General features: G+C 53.1%; 1 protein-coding gene across 16 annotated transcripts in view; it reads left to right on the plus strand.

The window, feature by feature from the left end:
* Positions 1–17,237, plus strand: part of TPM1 (tropomyosin 1) — a 29,635-nt gene extending 12,398 nt beyond the window's left edge. For 3 of the 16 annotated variants that reach the window (XM_075532027.1, XM_075532021.1, XM_075532022.1), the window contains 7 exons: positions 3,306–3,439; positions 4,461–4,578; positions 5,678–5,748; positions 6,531–6,606; positions 7,101–7,163; positions 8,043–8,112; positions 16,407–17,237. In XM_075532027.1, the coding sequence (XP_075388142.1) occupies positions 3,306–3,439; positions 4,461–4,578; positions 5,678–5,748; positions 6,531–6,606; positions 7,101–7,163; positions 8,043–8,112; positions 16,407–16,489 (615 nt within the window). In that variant the 3' untranslated portion in view covers positions 16,490–17,237. Of the gene's footprint in view, positions 1–3,305; positions 3,440–4,460; positions 4,579–5,677; positions 5,749–6,000; positions 6,077–6,530; positions 6,607–7,100; positions 7,164–8,042; positions 8,113–9,420; positions 10,784–10,822; positions 11,018–16,406 lie in introns of those variants that run through there. The other 13 variants (XM_075532025.1, XM_075532026.1, XM_075532033.1 and 10 more) reach the window with 11 other exon arrangements.
* Positions 17,238–17,717: the final 480 nt, after the last annotated feature.

A 17,717-nucleotide genomic window follows, 5' to 3' on the forward strand; every position in this document is an offset into this window, starting at 1 on the left:
GAGCAGTGGTTCTCAACCTTCCTAATGCACGACCCTTTCATACAGTTCCTCATGTTGTGGTGACCCCCAACCATAAAATTATTCTTGTTGCTACTTCACAGCTGTCATTTTGCTACTGTAATGAATCAGGCGACCTCTATGAAAGGGCCTTTTGGCCCCCAAAGGGGTCACGACCCACAGGTTGAGAACCACTGCCTTACAACGTGGAGCAAGCCCGTGGGAACTAAAGTCCAGTGAAGAAGACATGCGAGCCTTTTGAAGACCAAGCATCATAGATCAGGGAAAGTAAAAAAAGAGAGAAAGAAATACTGGATATGAAATTCAGCATGTCATGAGATGAGTAGGGTGGGGCCTGGGAAGTCTGAGTCTGGGGATTCCCCAGAGGAAGTGCACTTAGGAATAGGTGTCCCAGACCCCACTCACAGGACCCAGTGGTAACGGGCAAACACCTGCTCCCTCCCGCCTGCCAGGACTCTCTAGGGCAGCCATCGTTGGCAGATGCTCCGGGTGCCTCTGCGAGTGGTCTAGTAACTGCAGGTGTTGCTTGATGGTGTTTCCAATTTTTTAAGCCCTGCCTTATTTTTCAAAGGATGGTGGTGCCGACCCCCTTCGCAGGTGGTGTTGCATGTCTTAGCCATGGTCCTGAGCCAGGTGCAGGTCAGCCTCTGGAGGCTGGGCAAAGGAAGGAAAATCGAGAAAGACCAGGAGTGAGCTGCGTGATTCCTGGGCTTCTGTGACAGGCCGGGATCAGAAGTTGAAGGGAGTCGGCTCGCTGAGGCCACGCTGGGACTTCCATCCTGGCTCCCCCTGACGGGCTCTGTGACTGAGCATGCTTCAATGTTCTGATCCAAGGTCCCTCCTCTTGCCTTTGTCCTTATTTTTTTAAGGAAGAGCTAAGTCAGTGGTTCCCACAGGATTTGCCAGCTTCCTTGTGGGGATGGGGAGCAGGCTGCGTATTTATAGTGCAGCAGAGTCCTGCCTTGCCCTTCGGGGTACCCACAGCAAGGGAGGGGCTGGGCGTTAGTGTCTGTAACAAGCAGCTCCTAGCTGATTGCGATGCAGCCAATGCGAGTGATGCCTAGAGACCCCTCCGCTCTCTGGGTGTCCATCCTGCCTCGGCGTCACAAGTCCAAGAAGCAGCTCCCCATTTGGATTCAGTGCTTGTGTGCTCTGTTCCAGGCCCCGCGGACGGCGCGCTCCTATAGGGCGAAGCCCCTAAGGTGGGTCACGTAGGATGGAAAAGGGTCAGTGGTTAGGGTGGGGTGCACTAGAAGGCATGGGTGCGGAGGCAGGAAGAGAAGGGGCGTGCATACTGTCAGCCCCAGCTGTGTGGTGACCCCGGGGAGCTCAAGCTGACTTGCATCTAAAGGGTGTTTTCTCTGAGGCCGAAACAGCCTCTCGGTGTGGGCACAAAGTCCTCAAGGTCTGCACCCATCGCTGAAGGAGAGCCGAGCGGCTGCCGAAATGTTTCAAAAATGTTGTTGACATTTCTCAGTGAGCCACAGCCTGTGTAACCAGAATATTTGCCTTCGTTTTTCAAAGGGGGGGAAATCAAAAGAAAAATAGTTGGAGTGCCAGGTTTAGACACTCTATATATAGAGTGTTGTGTTTCGGGGGGTGGGGGGGCTTGTTTTCCCTCCGTTTATAAAAGGATTGTAAATTTACCAGAAATTTTAAGATACAGAAACATGATAAAATATGACTCCCAAATCGTATTTGATGTCCTTTCCATTTTAAAAGGAAAGAGAGAGAGCCCACGCTAATGTTGGAAAGCTGCACATGACTGTGTTCTTCTGTGGCTTGCACCCCTCCTCAGAAACACGGCCAGAGGTGCTGCCTGCCTTGCGGGCCGGGCCAGCTGTGCACAGGCACCGATGACTGGGGACCAGGAGATGCTCCTCAGATGCATTGCTTTTTGCCACCTCCTCCCATATCCTTCCCCACTCCAGCAGTGACTACATGGTTACTTTTTTCCCCCCATAATTCCTTTTTGTCGAGATAAAAGTGTACTTGAATGTTGACTTTACAGAGTCTCTCCCCACTGTGGGGGTGCCCTAATCTCCTGCCTTGCCCTCGAAAACACAGGCAGTGAAAATGTTAACAAATCTGGCCATGCTCCGAGCTGAATGCTCTCATGGTCCTTTGATTCGAGTGCAAAACTCCGTAATCTCCGCCTCACCCTCCCTTCCTGTGCATTTTCAGGCTCTGCGCCTTCGCCGCATGGGCCAAGAAGGCTGCTTTTGTTTAAATTAAGCCGGTTTCCCTACTTGGTGCACTGGGCGCTTACTGAGCCCGTATCGCAGGGAACTGTACTTCCTTAGGAAGCTTACTTAGAGTTTTGTCGGAAAGACAGTGTGTATAAAGAAGGGGTATACATCCCTGAGGATGTATCACGATGTTTAGGAAACTCCCAAGTGTCCGTCCGGAAAGCCCCACTGCCCCTTGGTAAACATACATGCAAAGTGGATGTGGACAAGGAAATGGTAACTGATTAGTGAATTCCGTCTTTCCATGTCCGTGAATGTTTAGATGGCCCCCAACCCAGTGGGTACAATGGGCTGTCACACCTGGCAACTGCTCCTGATAGAAGGCAGTCACTGCCTCCCTGGGAAGGGGTCGTCTTATTTCAAGGGGAGATAGCGCATTGTAAAACTGTATCCATCCTGGCTTTCGCCTTCAGAGTCTGATACTTGTAGCACCCTTGACGTGGAAGGCGTTACATTGTGCTTATGGCAGAAACACTAGGGAAATGTGTCTGGGCCCTGCTCCTGTGGGGCCCTTTAGTCTGACCAACTCCTGGGGGAGGCAGGAGGAGGAGCTCTAGTAGACTTTGTTGTGTGTCTGGAGGGGGTGCTTTTAGAACCACGGGTGCACGGTGTTCTAGTCCTTTGACGGCCACGAGAAAGGCGTTGGAGACCTTCAGCCCCTGCTGTTGCCCTAAGTGGCCGAGCCCCGGGAAGGCTGGTGTGTTTGCCCACACCGCAGGCACCGTGAGCGCGCGCGGGGGCTGGAACAAAGCGCCCCTCTCACAGACCTGGTCCGTGTGGAAACCTAAAAGGGGCCACGGGAGAGCGCATTGGCTTATGAGTCGGCCCAATGAGAATTGTGTGTGAGGGGCCGGCGTACACACACCTGTGGACGTGCATCCACGAGTGAATGTCCGAAACGCCAGGGCTGCCAGGACACGCGTTCAGCCCAAGGCCCCGGCTTCCTGTCTGAAATCAGCGCTTTGGTCTCGGCCACTTCCTGAAGGCGCCAGCCTCACTTTCTCCCCAGCTCTGAAATGCCTTTCGCTCTCTGCCTAGGCGGAGGCCGACGTCGCTTCTCTGAACAGACGCATCCAGCTGGTGGAGGAAGAGCTGGATCGTGCCCAGGAGCGCCTGGCCACGGCGCTGCAGAAGCTTGAGGAGGCCGAGAAGGCAGCCGATGAGAGTGAGAGGTGAGGGGGCCGCAGCCGTTCTGTTGGTGGTGGGGCGGCCTCCGACCTGCAGGGCGTAGAACTGCACAGCCCGGTAGACTGCTGGATTTGCTTGCTTATTACTGGAACCTCGACTGTGTGCAAAGCACTGTTCTACGCCCCAGGTTTACACAGAAGAAAATGACCCTGTTTCTGCCCTCACAGAGCTCTGAAGTCACATTGAAAATGAAAAGTATGGATGTCATAAATATATTTATGGTTTCAAATACATTTTAAATTATTGTAAGGTACAGGATTGGCTCTTTCGTCGCAAGTGTGCTGACCCCTGGTCTAGGGCTTCATCTAAAATTAAGTGATTTACTTATCGTACTGCCAGCTTGCATGTTGGTTCTTTAAAAAAGCCATTTTAACATGGCTCGGTAGTCCACAAATATATCTCACAGGTCCAGCAACATTTGTGAAGGCATCCGACCCACGTAGGAAGGCTGCCGTACATGTATCAGCCTTGATGCCGCTGCCAGGCTTGTCTCCGGCTTCCGTGTTCAGAAAGAGTTCCCCTGAAGGCGGAGCCCCTAGTTTCTTGTCCACGGCATTAGACTGAACCCCACGAAGCTGCCATCTTTACAGATCTGAACTGGCTGAGTGCCCGCCACTTCCTATGGCTAGAGCTAACGGGTTGCAGGACAAGAGGCATGCAAAGGGAGACTTGCTTCGGTTCTAGGCCGTGTTCAAGCTGCCGCTCGCCACCAGGAAAGGGTGGAACTCTCGGTGTGTTTACTTAGCTGAGCAGAACAGGTCACTGTGTCACTGAACACTGGGTACCCGGACCGTTTCACTGAGATTCCGTTCACAGCGAACAGAGAGACGGTATGTTTTTTCCACCGTTGGCTCTGGTCAGGCTCTTGCGAGGAGGTTTGGGATATCGGAGGAGCTCTGTGCCGTGGTCTGGTCTGCCGGGGCCCACAGCGGTGCCACCACGTGCGTGTGTTCGGGGAGTTTGGTCAGCTCTGAATCTTGGACGTTTCCTGCTTGTCCTTTCCAGAGGCATGAAAGTCATTGAGAGTCGAGCCCAAAAGGATGAGGAAAAAATGGAAATTCAGGAGATCCAGCTGAAAGAGGCCAAGCACATCGCTGAGGATGCCGACCGCAAGTATGAAGAGGTGCGTTCTGGGCCAGTACCTCGTGGCCACCCCAGCAGTGGCCTGGGGCAGCCGGAGCACAGGGGCCGCATCCCATGGTTGTGAGAGCCGTCTGCTTCCATGACAGAATGGGTGGTTTTGAAAGCCAGGGTTCTCTTCGTCCTAGAAATGGTTTGATGTGCTCCTCCCGCAGGAGCTCTCACGGTGATCGTGAAGCTAACGGGCAGCACTGGGAAAGACCCAGCTTGATTTCTCCCAAAGAAGGCAGGGCAAGAAGCCGTGGTCAGGAGAAGGGGGAGCGAGGCTCTGGCGGAAGCACAGACGGTGACTCACTGAGCAGCCACTTGAGCAGTTGCTGGGTAGATTTCAGGAGGCTGCTCCCTGTGTCCACCTCTCTCCTCTCCGTCAGGGGCTCTGGAATCCCCTTAGCACAGACTGATGGGCCTGCCGCGGACCCAGTGTGAATGTGGTTTCCCCATTATTTCCCATAATGCTCCCAATTATCCCCCCCCCCCCCCGGCATCAACGCCAGTTTACGACAGGCCCACTTCTTTGAACTGCCTCGGGGGGGGTCCCTTCTTTTACTGGGGTCCCCCCAACACAAGCGCCCTCATTGGTCATCAGCTCCTCTCCTGCCCGTTCCGCTTGCTGCTCTGTCATCGTTGTGAGCCTCCTCCCCACACTAAGGGGGCTCGGTGAGCAGAGCGCAGCATCGGTGGAGTTTATCTGCGGGTGATGCTCCGTAACTTCTCGCTGCCCCCACCCTTTTGGCTCCCCGTGTTCCACATCTGCTCCCGCTGCTCTTTTGGAGCGCATGGATTCCATCTCTCCCGGTCCTTCCACACTTGGGTCTGGCTGCTGTATAATTATACAGACCTGACCAGAGTCGGTCGGACTTAAAGTCGAGACTGCCCAGTCATGACTGACCATTCTGGGTCTTAATGGGAGGAAACGTCCGGTTTCATTTCCACTGGCAACTCCTGGTGTGGGGCAGGGTGTAGGGAGCTGCATCACCCCGGTAGCCAAAAGCCCATAGGGGTTGTTGGGACCTCAGTTCCCACCTCTCACTACCACTCCCAAAGCTCACCAGCCCCGTGGCTTTGTGCTTGCCTTGCTGCAGGTGGCCCGTAAGCTGGTCATCATTGAAAGCGACCTGGAACGTGCAGAGGAGCGGGCCGAGCTCTCAGAAGGGTAAGCAGGCCCAGCGCCCAGAGGCTGCGTGTGGGGGCCTCGAGCAGTGACTTAACAGCATGACCTGGCAGCTGCACATTCACCTGTTTCAGCTCCAGGCTCCCAACGTGCCCCTGGGACTGGGGCGAGCCGAGAGTCTGGAAGCCGAGGACTTCCGTGTGGGGTGTCTGTGCGAATGCGTGTGTCCCTGCATGCCTTACCTGCACACTGATTTTGTGAATGGCCTTGTGCATTTCCTGTGTCCACTAACAGCCAAGTTCGACAGCTGGAAGAACAATTAAGAATAATGGATCAGACCTTGAAAGCATTAATGGCTGCCGAGGATAAGGTACTGACAGCTCATGTGTGGTTTTTTAGGTTTTAACCGCAACCCAGGCGTCTTTCAGCTTCCAGTCTGCTGGTCTGTTGGGTGTAACGACTACACCCTGACTACTCCCTGCTCTCCTACCTTTGCTTTAATGCTTTCTTGTGGCCCTTCGCACTCCTTTGGTGTTTTGTTTTTCCTTCCTTCATAAATGCTGTTTGGTGCAGCCACGAAAGAAGCCAAATTATCACACTTCCAAGTTGCTGGATTCCCTCACCCTGCCTTTCCGCTGTTGCCAGGTCGTGGGGGGCACAGTGTCCGTGCGAAGTGGAGCATGTCCCTTGCTGGTGATTTGGCTCCTGTAAGGCAGCCCTTGGTCTCTAGGACTCGGTTTTCATGTTTTCCCACCCTCTCCTTTTTCTCTCCTCCTTCCTCTGGCTTGTCTCCCACCCTCTGTGCCTCTGGTCGAAAACATTAGCAAATGTGCCGAGCTTGAAGAAGAATTGAAAACTGTGACGAACAACTTGAAGTCACTGGAGGCTCAGGCTGAGAAGGTAGGCGAGGAGCATGGCGTGGGGGATAGTCACCAACAACCGCAGAGCGACGTCTAGACGTTCCTCAGAAGACACCAGCTTTCTTCTCTAAGGCCTTGCTGATGGAGGCAACAGTCTAGGAGGCGTTTTGGCAAATGGCAATGCTTAGAGGCAGTTTGCGTATGGTTGTTAGATAAGAGGTTCTTCTTTTTTTTTTTTTTTTGGTTCCGGTTTCTCAATAGAGAATATATTTTATGTTGCCTGTGTGAGTCATCTTCGACAATTTAATTTAGACCAAGTGCCAAATGGAGACAGTATCTTGTCCGTCTCCCATGTAAAACAATAGGCAAGGAAACAGAATGTGCTCTAGCGAGCCATTTAATATCAGAGGTTCTGTTACCTCCGAGAGATCTTTAACATCCACTGGCTGGGCTGGCGCTGCTTTCTGTGGAGGAGCAGACAGGCGGGCCCGGTGAGCGGCAGCTTGACATCTGGAACGCTTTTTCTAATTCCAGTACTCGCAGAAGGAAGACAAGTATGAGGAGGAGATCAAGGTCCTTTCCGACAAGCTGAAGGAGGTATGTGAAGAGCGTGTTGGGAGATGACGTCAACTGAGTTGCAAATGAGTTTGTTGGGGGGAGGTGGGCAGGCCTTTGCTTTTCAATGTTTCCAAAATCCAAGTCAAGAATATCCGAAGGTCGCCCTAGAGTTGAGGGCCTGCACACTAGCTGGTCGCCCTCGCAGACTCCCTTTACGAGTGCTGTGCTTGATTTTGTTTCTTGAGTTTTCCCTCTACTTGTAACAAACAACAAAATCCCCCAGGTACTCGGGAGTTGATTCTGACTCGGGATGAGCCCACATTATCTCCGCAGAGCTGTGTTCCACGGAGTTTTTAATGGCTGGGTTTTCAGAAGTAGACCACCAGGCCTTTCTTCCAAGGCACATCTGATTAGACTTGAACCCCAAACCTTTCACTTGGCAGCCAAGCCTCTGCACCACCCCAGCAACAACTCCTATACTGTCAACATGACTCACTGTCTGGAATCAGTGTTGACTCGTAGTGACCCTGTGGGTCAGGCTAGAACCGCCCCTGTGAGTTTCTGAGACTGTGAGTCTTTAACGGGAGTAGAAAGCCTCATCTTTCTCCCAAGGAGCTGGCTAGTGATTTTGAACTGCCAACCTTGCAGTTATCCACCAAACATGTAACTACTACACCATTGGGGCCCCTCAAAAAAAACCCCAACACTTCCATCGAGTCCCTGCTGCTTCGTATCGAGCCCTATAGGTTCCCAAGACCCAGTCTTTCGTTCTCCCAGGGAGCTGCTCCTGGTTTCACTCTGCCCGGCCATGCAGAGATCAGCCCAATGAGTAACCACTACACCGCCAGGGCTCCCCCCAGGTTCCCCATAGCTACTGAAAAGCCCAAAGTCTGACTCCACTCAATTGAATGGTTACAGGCTGAGACTCGGGCTGAGTTCGCCGAGAGGTCAGTCACGAAGCTGGAGAAGAGCATCGATGACTTAGAAGGTGAGCGAGCGCTTGGGTTTTATGTTCATCAGTCCATCTGGCTGAATACCGACAGGCCCGACGGTGCGGGTTTTACGCCCCCACACGCCTCCTCCTCCTCCTCGGTGGACTACGTTGCTCTTGCGCATTCCTCCTGTCTGTCCTCTGCCGTTTCCTTGCTCTTAGACCTGAGTCTGTGCTCACTGGTGACTGGTCAGCCACCCCTCTAGCTTTGCGTTTTGCTCCGGGGTGACCTCACCTTTCTGTGTGAGCAAGGTGGTTGTAGGTGAGAGGCACCCACAGCCAGAGCCCCTGATGTCCAGAGGGGCATGGACTTAGACACAACCCGATTTTCCCTGGGTATCCATTGAGAGTCACTGATGACCTCAGCCAAATCCTCTCCGTCCTGGAAGCAGGTGGTGGGCCCGAGGACAATGTGTTTTCTAATAGTGCCCATGCACTTGACCCTGAAGGCGTGTCAGCTCTATGTGGAAGAACCCCGTCTCTCACAGAGACCCTTAGTGTTGAGCTCGGAGGCTTGGGAAGGGTCAGCGGTGAAAAAGGAGAAATAGCTAGGGTAGCCACATCACAGGTGGAAGGGGCTAGAGAAAGGACAAGAGGTTGGGGCAGCTTGATAAAGGCCAGCAGAGTAAAGGAGGGAGCGGGGCCAACGTATGTCAAACCGCCTGCCCCATGCAGCAAGATTGGGCACTGAGCATCCGGTGCAGACTTGCTGCAGCCAGGCCACAGAATGTGAGGCTCTGCGTGCTTCCCAGCCTCCTGGGCCAGTCACGGGGCAGCTTGGTTGAGAAGACCCCGGGGGCTAGTTTCAGTGACACCAGTAGTCGACATCCCCGTTAGCTTGTTCATTCAGGACGGCGTCATATGGAGGTGGGGCCAAGTAAGGATGACAGGCCAGAGTCACAAATTGTTCTTTCAAAATTTCCGCTGTGAACAGCCGCCAGCGTAAGGAGTGCCGAGCTATGTCCTACGCACCCTGTCAGGAGGCTGCCGTCTGTGGTCCCGTTCAGGGTTGAGTGGCTTTCTCATGTGCCTACCATTTTTGTTACAATTTTCATGTTGAGCCTTTCTCGTTTTATTTCCTAATGGGTTTTGTTCTTTTCTGTTTTGTTTTGTTTTGTTTCCATTTGTTTTGCAAACAAAACGCCCGCCTCCTGCATTGGCCACCTGCTGCGGCATCACTTCTTCCTGCATTGCCCTTTTCTTGCTGCTGTGTTGGGATGGCATCGTGCCACCCTCCCCCACCCTTCATCTCTTGATCACACTCTCCATGCCCTTGCGTCTCTGCCTCCCACTTCCTGGTCATAGACGAGCTGTATGCTCAGAAACTGAAGTACAAAGCCATCAGCGAGGAGCTGGACCACGCTCTCAACGACATGACTTCCATGTAAATGCTCGTCCACCCCGCCCACTCACACGCGTGCCCTGCTGCTAACACAAGAGACTCACCGCTGCTCCTCTGCCCCCATCACCTCCATCATCTGTACTCCTTTCTGTCCCTTCTCTCTCCTAAGCTGGCAGAGCCACCCTAGTGGGGAGGTCACACGCTTCTCATAAAAAGACCAGGCAGGTGACATCAGTCCAGATGGGTTGTTTTCCAGGCAGTCTCTTTATTCTCCCATCTCTGAGCTGCATTGTGTCTGCCCAGCAGTGACTTAGAATACAAATGACCTTTAGCACTTTATTTTGTTAGGAAATTACCCTAGACTCGAATACAGTTAGAAGATCCCCCAACTGGGTCAGGAACTTCCCGAGACTCCGTGCCTACAAGACGATCATTTTCAGAAGGAAAACGAAATGAAGTGCAAAGGCCAGAAGCCCTAGGGTGTCAGTCCATGGACAATTTGCTCAAAGGGCAACCAGAATGGCCCGCCTTCTGCCAGGTGCTTGGTGCTGTACAGAGCATCCGTCCCTCCCTTCCAAGGATTCTAGGGAGAAATGTCCCCTCTCCTGGGTAGCCAAGCTTTTACTTTTCTGCGTGTGTGTAATAGGAGTAAACGCTCTCCGTAAACACGCACCACAAACCATGACCGAGAGACAGGCACTGGAGCAGGGCTGAGGCGCGGGCATTTGCGTGGGGCAGTGAGGGTTGGGGTAGGCGGGTGACCGTGCACGCCTGGTTTGGCGCATGGCGTACTAACCAAATGTACGCATGGAGATTGTCCTGCCGCTTTCCATTCTTCATCCGGAATTTGCCGCTCGGGGCTAATCCTACAGGTTCACGCCGGCTCCTGCTGAGGCTGGAACCCGCTTTGCCCCTGTGGGAAAACAGTAGCTTAGAAGTGGGGTGTGTTCCTCCTGCCTTTGACCTTGCAGAATCTCTACCCCGAAAACGGAAGAGGAAAGGCCCCCTCGAGCCATTGCCACTAACCTCGTGTGTAGACTGCCTACCTGTCTCCCAGGGCTTCCCCAGAAGGACTGATTAGGCCTGCTGAAGAGTGGGTTTTGCGTAAATGTGCTTTTGAATTCTGCTCCTGGGTCATCTTAGAATCCACCTAGACTCACAAAGGGCCCTCTAGTGCATGCAATTGTAGGCCAGGTGAGACACCTGCCCCCAGGTGCCACCCACGCAGTATTTGCATGTCTGTTTCTCACCTGTGTTTCAGATGCTCTTCTCTGCTTGGTTTTCTGTTTGGCTTTTTTTTTTTTTTTCCAGTTTTCCATTGTGCCACTTTTCTCTTTGTCTCCCACCTTTTTATCCTCTCGGCAGATAAGCTTCTTTGCTTCACTCCTCCCGAGACTCCTCCACCATGCTGGATGTTCCACCTCTCTGAGCTCTGCAGTCTGTCTCTCCTCCTGCCGACCCTGGCCCTCTTAGCATCCCGCCTTGGGGCCAGGCACGCGCGGTGCTGTCTGTGGTAGCCACACCCCCGGTTCAGTGTCAAATAAACACTGTGTAAGTGGTTCTGTTGGCTGCTCTTTTTACTCCTTATTTATTGGCATCTTCATTTCAACGCTGAATAAAGCTGCAGATCTACTTCACGCATGGAGAAAGGTGCATTTTTGGCGGCTGCTTTCCCACCTCCCACCCTTTTCGCTCATCATGAAAGTGTGCATTTGCATCCAGGGTGCAGACTCGGGGTTCCCCAAGCAGCAGCTCCTTTGGTCACTTCTGAGAAGTGCCTGTGTGCCCTGGCCCCCTCTCTGGGTCTGCTCTCCCAGGCTAGACTGAGCCGGGGCATGTGGTGTTTGAGGGAGCCTGGGGTCCTGATCCGGAGTCTGGGTGGAGAATCCCTGCTTGGGCGGGTCAGAAGACTGCCCTGGGCAGCGTATTCCCTCTGTGAGAGGTTCTCCTCAGGGGTGGGCCGGGGGGCATCCGCATTGGTGTATAGTTGACACTATTTGGCGGCAGAGAATGTGGCTCAGTTATGAAGAGCTGGCCATGAGGGGTCAAGGGGCTCTCCCCCAGGGTTAGGGCAGGTGTTGACAAGGGTGGCAAAGAAGGCTGATTCAAATGATTTGGCCACAGAGATCCCTTTTCAGCCCCAAACCCCATCCACTGCCACTGAGTCCACTCCAACTCGGAGAGACCCCCCAGGACAGGATGGAGCGGCCCCTGGGGATTTCTGCGGGAGTAGACAGCTTCATTGGCCTCCCAAGGAGCCACTGGTGGTTTCAAACTGCTGTCCTTGAGGTTAGCAGCCCGACTTGTAACTGCCCCCAGGGCTCCTTCCCCTAACACAGAAGAAACCACATAGCCGTGGTTCAGCTGCCTTTGTCTGACCGGGCAAGTGGGCCTAGGTTCTTAGAATACTATTAGGTTCCAGAGCAGCAGGCCTTCTTCAGGAGGGATTGTACAAACGGGTAGTGCGTGCTTTCCTCCCTTGGGGAGGACTTGAAGGGTCGCCTTTAAAGTCGATCCTGGCGGTTTTGTTCTATTTTGTGTGGCTCTTGTTTCCCCCCACCCCCTTGAAAAGGAGCTGGTTGAAACTGTCCAAAATCGTTTATTTTATGTGGACTCCCCTTTTTTTACTTCACAAGTCACAAATACATGATCTCCCCCCAGACCCCACCCACCGCAAAGTCCACATTGCAAAATGAGGACTCTCAACCTGTGTCTGTTGCCAGCATTTCTCTGCCCTCAGCCGTCTAGCTATTGTTCCTCCTGGGTTTTGGACGGGGGTCATTTTTAATTTGATTGGTATGTGTGGCATTTTTATGCACCTATCACGCACACTCTGTGGTGGTGCTGCCCCCTCCGGCGTGCCTTCCTGTGGGCACTGTGGGGTCGTATGCTGGGCAGAGCCAGTCTCGTATATTCATGCAGCAGAGATCCTGGGCACCACAGTCCTAGGTATCATTAGAAAGACTGACAGCTGTGTCAATCACTCTACAAAGACTTCAGAGCAGAGGGCGAGGTTTTCATGAGAGGGCTCTGAATTCAAGTATTTTTAGGAGTGACCAGAGAGTGTACGTGATGTCGATTCTGGGCCAAGTCCAGGGCCTGTCCTTGAGAGGATACGAACCCCTGTGCTTCCTTGGGATTTCCGTGTGCCTGCTTTTGACCCTGCCCCCTGCCTCGCTCGCTTTCTGAATCCGAAGAATGTCAGCGTGCCTTTCTCTGAGAAATGCCGTAGACAAACCGACGAGTCTGAGAGCTGTGCCGAGCACATGCTCATATAATTCAAGAGGCACATCGGGTTTGGGGAAATCCTTCCTGGGGAGATGCTCACTGGTTCCACCCTACAAGGAGAAGTGGGAAACAAATGCATTGGGAAGGCAGGTCTGCAGTAGCCCAAGGATGTGTGACAAGGGGATAGAATCACAAGCTGCGTTTCCTGGAAATGATCAGAGCCCAGGCTTCTAGCTTGGAGGGCCAGGCCACAGCTACCGCTGCTGCAGGGGCTTCAATTGGACCAGACTGGAAACCTTGCTGAGTGTGAGCTCTAGGGGCCCAGGGATCTAAGAGATAGAGAGGAGAGGGAAATTCTTTCAAATGAATAAACTTGCCTGATTGGTGCCCTTTAGTCAGCTGGGCAATTGAGCAGGCCGTGCTTAGGGATAGCGGTCATTGAGCTGAATTTAGGGAGACCCTCTGGATTCTCTGGGGTTTCCTCAAAGTTGCCCTCACCCAGCTTGTCCAAACATTGGCTCAGCAAATGGAGACAACATGCCTGCCCACCCGTGTGTCCTTCCTAGTGTGTGGGTGTCTACATTTAGCAGCCCCCACCCAAGCATGTGACAGAGGAGACCGCTGTGGAACATGGTGGGAAAGGTGGTATAGAGATGAGCCCAGAAGGTTCTTTGCCTGCAATGAGCTGCCTGTCGCATGGGGGGATGGGGGGGGGAAACCAGTCTGAGCTGAGAGTTCGAGTAGCGTCAATAACTTTCTGAAGGCGGTCGATGTTTCTGCAGGGTTTAAAGTACACCAGACATGTAGATGAGCAGAGGGGATGAGGTAAAGGATCTTTCAATCTAGAAAGCATCATGCGCCTGGGCAGTCTCTTTCCCATACCCCATCAGGGGTGGGGGGGAATGCAAATGAGAAGGGCCCAGCCTCAGTCGTCCGTTTTCCCCAGAAATGGGAGTGCCGGTTTTTGAAGGTCATTATGTAGTGTGTCTGGGTTCAGGTCATCCCCGCTTGACCCTAACTGGATTCAAGGCCGTCACGTTTACCCCCACTTACCATGTCGGGGCCGAGGTGTCAATTGTTTAATCAAATAATGGCCGATTCTTGCAGTGGCTGATTCACTGGCCCTGTATGCAGATTGCATGTCTGCGTAGGAAACATGCGTCACACTGCAAATGTGCAGGACTTTGCTCATTTTGGACACATCCATCTGGTAAGCAAACAAGATCATTCTCAAGAAATAAGCAAATAGAGTCTAGGTAGATGTTGAGTGGAGATATACACCAGCCTTGCGATTGCAGTTGGGCGATAGCTGTGAATCTCACTTGGACAAGAGTTCAGATTGTACGCTGTTACATGGTGACGACGAAAGCCAGGCAGTTTAGCTCTGTGGCTTCCTGCTCCTGAAGGAAAGGCCAGCCTCTTACTCCCCGGGGCCCAGCACTTGCCCGGGAGACTCCCTGACGCACGGGACGAAGTACACAGGCCTGGCAGCCCTTCCACAGGTTGCCTGTGTTGACTGGCTCCTCCTATACTGAATTACCAGCTCCCACTCAGTTAGTTAGAGCCTTTTGCTCTAACAGGGTGATCGGCTGACTGTAGCTCAGGGTTGGGTCAGTATCCTGCCTTATGTGCTTTTTAGCCATCAAAAAAATGGTAATGAATTTAGAAATCAGCACCTGGCCAAACCTGGCACGTTTCCCAGCACCTTGCTGGCACGCCTGTACCCAATAGAGGCTTCTACTTCATAGTGGCTTAGCGCCAGAGCCTCCCCAGTATTGCATATGCCAGGAACATGGTCCCCTTGCAGACAGTGCCTGTGCTGAATTCAGAGCCCTCATGCGGCGTGGCTTTTACCAAGCGCAGCATCTTTTAGGGAACCCGAGAACTCTGTGGCTTCCAGGCGGACCTGACATGCCTTCACCCCCTTCTGGGAGCCACCTACGAGGGATTCAATCTGGCCAGGAGCAGGCTAGCTCAACATTTAGGACCAAAGAATGGCCATTTCACTCCCTAACCCATTTGAAGACTTTCCCTGGAAATTATACTCTATTCGGGTGACTTTAGCATTTCAAACCCTCCATGCAGCAGGAATCCCTCCCCCACGCCCCCGTGGTATGGCCTGACTGGAAAACCTGCCCCTAGGAGTCCATGAAAGGAGTTCTGGGAAGGGTTGAGCAGAAACGGAGGGTCAAGGGTTGACCTCACCTTCCCGTGAGATCTCCACCGAGTCCCAGCAGGTGGGACACCAGCCCTGCCTCAGGGTCCAGGTGTCTGCAGAGGCTCAGTCCACGGAGCGGCTCTCCCATGAGTTACAAGAGCATTCGCTCTCTCCTCACGTCCTGTGCTCCCCTTTCCGCCCCTGCTCACCACGAGGGACAACGCTGACCCTTCACCTGTCCACTAGGCCTTTCCCCCACCCTCCTGGAGGCACCACGGAATAACCACAGGGTAAGAGGAAGCTCCGCCATGACCAGTTGCCTCCTGGGCTGAGGAGCTTCTGTCTTCTCTGTAGTCCATCTCTGTCAGCAGCCTGGCTAACCTCTCTTCCTCTGCCTCTTTCCTGCTAACCTGCTTGCTGACCTGTGCAGATCAACTCTACCAGCAACTCGAGCAGAACCGCCGTCTGACTACCGAGCTAAAGCTGGCCCTGAATGAGGACTAAGCGTAAGGGGGACGCACTTGGGCCGATTGCTAGGCATGGTGCCCGGGGCAGGTCGTCTAAGACTGCCGTCTGTCCCTGCACCTCACAGCGCTACAGCGGCGGTGTCGCTCAAAGGCTGAGCGTGCTGCCCTTTTCTCTTTGTATCTGTACAAGCTAAGTTCTTGGGAATCCCCAAGCCGCTTTCTGTTAAACTGCGTATTTTAGGTGTATCCCAGTCCACACCGGCAACACTCAGTGCGGCCCTGCTGTTTGCCCAAGGAGGGCTGCTTGTTTGGATGAATCCAGAATGCAGACCATTAAACATGTTTCCTCAGAGAGCCTGGTCCTCCAAGGGAGCCAGAGCAGAGGATGTATGTGTGTGTGTGTGTGTGTGTGCATGCATATATAGGTATATAATCTTATTACAATATTGGAGTCCTGTTTGCAATCTGACCAAATGTACCTGTGCTTGAACAAAACCGCTCTGAAAGCAGGAGCTCAAGTCAGAAGTCCGCGGTTGTCTGGAAGGTATGCTTAGTCGAGTGTAACGGTGCAGGTGACTGTAGCGCCCTTAAGGCCTTGGCCTTGCCCTATTGAAGTGTGCATGCAGCATATTCGTGAGCTACCCTCCTGTTGAACAACCAACAGAAATCAGTCGTTGGCCAAGTTGTCAGCTGCCCTACCCATCGATAGCCGCGAGCTTTTACCTGCCTGGAAATCCGAGGCGCCTGCTGGCTCAAGGTGTCCAGTTAGTAGAACGGGCTGCACGTGTGTGTGGTTGTTGCTTTGGGCGGTTCCTACGGCGCCTGCTCAGCGAAGCCGCTCCAGGCACCGCCAGCCTTTTCTGTCCGGGCGGACGGCTGGTGAGGATGCACCTGGCTGCCTCGGTGGTCCCCTGGGCCCGTGCCCTCTGCGCCCTTTCTAAGCTCCTTGTCTGGAAATGAGTCATGTCCTCTGAGCATGCCCAGTCCTGATCATCTCATCCTGCGTGTGCGGTTGATGTTTGCTTGTGTGAGAGTTACAAACCACCCGGGGTCCGAGTGCGGCTATTCATGTCTGAATTTTCTAATCCCACCGCAGAGAAAGTGGCTCATGCCAAAGAAGAAAACCTTAGTATGCACCAGATGCTGGATCAGACTTTACTGGAGCTAAACAACATGTGAAAACCTCCTTAGCTGCGACCACAATTTCAGTTTGTTTTTGTTTGTTGTCTTTTGGTTTTGTTTTTAAACACCTGCTTGCCATGAAACCCCTTACGTGCCTTTTTTGTTTGTTTGTTTGTTTTAACTTTGACCACTGTCACAGAAACATCATCCGAAAATAGCAGCTGGGCCAGGGGGAGGGGAGAAAACACACACTCACTCGCACGCACGCACGCGCGGGCACACACACACAACTGTGCCATTTCCCAGGCTGACTTGCCACGCTTGGTTGAGAGTTCAGTGACACAGTAGGGGGAATCAGTGAGCCAACGTGTGCGGCCAGCAGGAAGATTTAAGATTGGAAACACAAATCAGGTGTGAACTGGTGCTACTTTAAACAAAGGGTCCCCGTGGCCCCTTTCTTCCATATTGTACAATTCAGACTCTGCCCAACACTAATTTATTTGGTGGTGAGCATTGACCACAAGGGGAGACTGTGGATCCCACGGGCCTGAATTCCCTAAAGCCAAAGGTGTGTGGGCCATGCTGCTCTTCCTCGGTGCCAGGCACCCGCTCTGCAGCTCATGGCCATGCAGGCTAGCACTCACGGGGCTCCCCTCTGCAGTTCTCCACGCTCGAGGGAAAGATTGAGGCACTACATATGATGGCTGAAGAAAACCGACTTTGTCTTTTTTCCCTAAAAGCTCGGACTCTGTAAACATTGTATAATGAAATGGAATAAAATGCACATTGTACGACATTTTCTAAATTTGGCGGTCCTGTCCTTTGTTTGGGTTGACTTTATGCACTTAGTACTGTGTGGTTGACTCCCTTCTCCTGCCCAGGGTTTCTTAAACCAGAAATGCACCCCAAGTCCAGGGGGACCCCGGTGGGTCTCGAGTGCAAGCCCCCCTCCCCCCCCCCCATGCACCGAAGGCAGCAGTACCACACTGGCCGGTTAAGGGACAACCAAGCAGGAAAGGCCCTTCCCAAGGGCGTTTTTGTAGGTCATTGGCTTATATCTGCAGGTACATAAAGGCCTTTTACCTAATGTCACAAAGAAAGGTTAAACTCTCAGCTGCTAAATGATAGGTCTGCAGTTCAAACCCACCCATCGGCTCCACAGGAGAAAACCTAGGGGAGTGCTCCCAGGGAGATGGCTCCCCAAAAAACCCTCGGGATTCTGTTCTGTTGGGCTGGGTCCCTGTGAATCACAAAAGGACACAAGCTGCCACCACCACAGGGATTT

The sequence above is a fragment of the Tenrec ecaudatus genome, chromosome 14 (assembly GCF_050624435.1).
Source record: "Tenrec ecaudatus isolate mTenEca1 chromosome 14, mTenEca1.hap1, whole genome shotgun sequence".
Taxonomy (NCBI): Eukaryota; Metazoa; Chordata; class Mammalia; order Afrosoricida; family Tenrecidae; genus Tenrec; species Tenrec ecaudatus.